Below are 3,909 nucleotides of genomic sequence, written 5' to 3' on the forward strand. Positions count from 1 at the left end.
CATGTACGTGGTAATGGTACCGGGTGCTTTTCCACTGGACGGGACTCTAGCGTGGCTCGAAGTGTTTCAATCGCACCCCTAAGGGCTTCAGCTCGAGCCGTAGTAGTATACGTGCATGTAACACCTGTCGACTCTTCTCAATTCTCGCCGGTGTGGGTGGAGGTGTGAGCGATGTTGTCTCCGTTCGCTTGGGAGTATGTACATGCTCACTGGCGGCTTTCCTCTCGAACGACTGTCGCTGTTGATGTTGGCGATAGGTCGTGCTCATTCTTGAGCGCTTCCTGCCCATGTGGGTTTTGCTTGGCCAACACTTGCTCACGTGCGAATTCTTGGAATGACGGAGCCTCTTCTAGAGACGACAAGGTATCTTCCTCCTCGGAGAGTTGACCTTCTGACCCAGGTGATTCATACCCGAGGCCATGGTGCTGTTGTGAATGGCCTTGGATCCAAAACGTGGGATTGTCCTCCTTACCTTGTGCCATACGCTTCCGTTTGTGTGGATTAATCGACGCTTCGTTTGCGTACAGTAAGGTCGTGGGTTGTTCGGACGATGTACGCTGCAACCTCTGTTCGTACCTCTCTAAGAACGACTGTTGTTGGGCCATAAGCTCGGTTAGCTTCTGTGTCGACGACTGGCCCCGCGCCGTGCCCTTGTTGTTGGGACGACGGCGGTAACGCCTGAGCTTGTTAGGTGGTAGGCGTGGTTGCTCGATACCGGAAGATGAGGCTCCAGAGATACCCGAAGACGAACGGGAAGGCAGTCCATCACTAGCTACATGTTCACTAGTAATTGATTGCTCCCTGTCCGCACGCAGGTCGGAATTTCCCTTGGCCTCGTCGTTAATCACAACGTCTTCCTGCGTTAGGCTGATAGCACCCCTGGGTGTCTTAGATGCTTGTCTATCGGTAGCCGCTGCTTGGCTATGAACCGCTCTATCCTGTGGTTCCATCCGTTCTTTCTCAGCTCGGTGGTCGGTATAGCACGTGAGAGACTGGCGGGGCTTAGTTCCTCGACGGTCTATATCGTCTTCCTCCCGACGTTCAGGGGTCAGATGTTGCTGCCGACGGTTTTGACGTAGGTTGGACATAGTAGTACGTTGTGTAGATCAATGGAGGTTTGGAAATGTATGTAGACGTCCTCGAAATAGGTCGGGTATAAATACTCCTCCGCCCTAGAGATTGTCTCTCATCTCAACAAGTCTCGACACTGTTTGCCTGGACAGGTCCATGCCGTGCCCCACACTACGTCCCTTTCATAGTGGTAATTAGTACATGAGTCCCACCCATGCCTTCAGCAGACTATGGTGTCGTATGTTCTTCGCCGAAACACCCGTCGGGGTACACCCTATACTCCTTATATGCTACTCCACCCTCCTGGTGGAGTTACACTCTTCTTCGGCGACTAAGCTTTACTCTTTAGAAAGCTCCTCAGCTCTCGCCTTGCTCCCCTTTCTTCGCTAATCTTACTCCCCCGTGCCACTGCATGTGCCGTTGTGGTATCGGTATGTGTCTGCCTATTGTAGACCTATCGTGCTCTACGGCCCCTCTATAACTTCTAGATCCTACCTAGTACTTTCTTTCGAGCAGCTCTACCACGAAGTTCTGCTCAGACAAGTAGATCCCAGTGTCTTTGTGGCTTCTACTACGCCTTGTACAATTTCTACCTAGAACTTCCCCATTCTACCGAATATCATACCTGTCTATGTACTGTAACTTCTAAAGTGGTTCTTGATTTGCGGTGATTCTCTAACTGTGTCATTAGTCTATCTATTTCCATGATTCTACTGTTAACCCCTATGGTCAATGTGCCTGGATGCTAATTAAGTGCGTACATACTCCTTTATCCCTTTGATCGCTCGATTTCGTTTAGCAAAAACCTCCCGTAAACCCGCGAGGAATGCACCATTCTTAAAATAACATAGCATTCATCGATAATTGTGTACGCTATCTGTTCTTTGTGTCCTTACTTATATCTAACCACAGTTTAATCCCTCTTTGTATCTGCAAACTGGGGCTTGGTGAACTACTTATCTCTCTCCTTTGTCTATGCCTAGAGTTAGGTCGTATTTCCTAAAATTATTACATCTTCTTGCCCTACGTTGCCGTAGGAGCCACCTTCTTATTTCTAAAACCAACTTCTTCTATGTACACTACCCTTTATATCTTACACGCTTTGTGTACTGGTGCCATTTCTCTAACGCAATTCTTATTTAGCAACTTCTAACTAATATATTTCTCTAACAGGGTTCTAACTTGGTATCTAGCCGACAATATCACCCATACTGTCTGTTTCTACAACATAAAACCACAAAACTATTCTTCACCATCGTTTCTACTTAACTGATCGTCTGGCTGGACCCACGTCTTGGCCGTTTGGCCCTGCTGGTCCTGCCCATTTCTTTCTTGAACTTCTGATGCCTGCTCCTGATTCGGTTGCTCCTTGGGTACGTTCGTGGGCTCATTGGGTTCGGTCGTAGTGTCAAAGTCTGTCTTCGATCTTGAAGTCCCAATAAGGTTAGGCCGGAGCCTAAATCGTTCGAGCTGTCTGGCCATACTGATTCGATTCAGCCTGAAGCGTCCTTTGTTCGCCTCAGATTCCCTTTGCTGATCCCATCGAACGTGCTGATCGCCCAGTCTCGGCGTCTCTTCCTCTTCACTGTTACTATTTGACATCAAGGATGGCATTGTGGCACTAGCGTCACTACTGGTGTACTCACTGTCGTCTTCTACCGCGGGTGGATTCTGAAAGATTCGTCATTTTGCCGTGCTATCTTACTTTCACCTCGAAGATATTCAAGAACGTTACCTAAACAACACAGGACATAGTACAGAGCTATTTATTTTAATTGATTGGAAGATGAAGTTTGATCCCATCTCTTCGAAGGAAACGACTGGGATGGCATGGATGCATGTCTGTCAATGTACTTTTAGTACAATGAGTTGGTGGAAGTTGACGAAGATGGAGATGCTGTGAATAAGACTGCAGCTGTTTGTCATATCTTCTATGGCGATCATGTAGATACTTGAAGAAGAGAATCGACAGGATAGCTCATGAATTTGTTCAATGACTGAGGCGTATATATATATAGTGCACGAACGACTGCCGCAGATGACGATGACAGTTCTTACTGTACTTCCAATAGTACAGGCTGTTACAGATCGAAAGAGTTACTCATATTTCTTGGCTTGTTGAATTTAACTTACCCAATACAGATTATTAAATATGTTTATAGAAACTCTGTTAGAGCCGGCGGGCACGTCAATAACTTAATGAAACCATCAAAGCACAACCGAAGCAAGAAGATAGTAACGCCAAAAGACTTGACTGTTGCTTTCGTGTGGAGGGGTGGAATTTCAAACTCGACATTTGTACGGCCTATAGCAGTCGATAGAGCGGACTAAGAAACTCGTATAAGCTGCAGCTCAGTACTTCAGTCGCGCAAATGATGCTGCGCTCGATAGTCATCCCAAAGCATATGAAGCCAAACATAAAATATTTACGATTTAACCTTTTGGCTCGCAGAGCAGTTATTGTCACAATGGAGCTTGTCCCGGAGTGTCCTACAACGCTGCTGGAATCTCGAAAAGAACTCGAAGATGAAGTCCACTCGTCATTTTCAGGTCTACAGTTCCTCCCTTTCGACCAACCTGTGAAGTCTAAAGTGCGCATCACGTTAAGGAATGTCAAATCATACTTTTTTCTTCATGCGTACACTCAGCGGACATCCGAACAGCAGCCTCGTTGCGGTGATATACTTACTCATACATTCAAAAATTGCATGGACAATTTTAAAGTAAAATGAGAATAATGTTTGCCAACGATAAAGTATCAAGATCTGTGCGCGCGGGCACTATGAGCGTACTCTGTACACTCCTAGTTGGCAAAGATGCTGGTACTGGGGATGATGT

The 3,909-nt window shown here is 46.7% G+C and overlaps 2 protein-coding genes across 2 annotated transcripts; both read right to left on the reverse strand.

Annotated features, from left to right (window-relative positions):
- Nucleotides 1–206: 206 nt before the first annotated feature.
- Nucleotides 207–1,088, reverse strand: SARC_08246 (hypothetical protein; the record flags this gene model as incomplete). Its single annotated transcript, XM_014297781.1, has 1 exon — nucleotides 207–1,088. The coding sequence occupies one exon, from the start codon at nucleotides 1,086–1,088 to the stop codon at nucleotides 207–209; it is 882 nt and encodes a 293-aa protein (XP_014153256.1).
- A 1,225-nt stretch (nucleotides 1,089–2,313) lies between these two features.
- SARC_08247 (hypothetical protein) lies at nucleotides 2,314–2,685 on the reverse strand (the record flags this gene model as incomplete). The annotated part of the gene is made up of 1 exon (XM_014297782.1): nucleotides 2,314–2,685. One exon carries the CDS (start codon nucleotides 2,683–2,685, stop codon nucleotides 2,314–2,316), a length of 372 nt encoding a protein of 123 aa, XP_014153257.1.
- Between the last annotated feature and the right edge of the window lie 1,224 nt (nucleotides 2,686–3,909).

Source organism: Sphaeroforma arctica (assembly GCF_001186125.1).
Source record: "Sphaeroforma arctica JP610 unplaced genomic scaffold supercont1.724, whole genome shotgun sequence".
Taxonomy (NCBI): Eukaryota; class Ichthyosporea; order Ichthyophonida; genus Sphaeroforma; species Sphaeroforma arctica.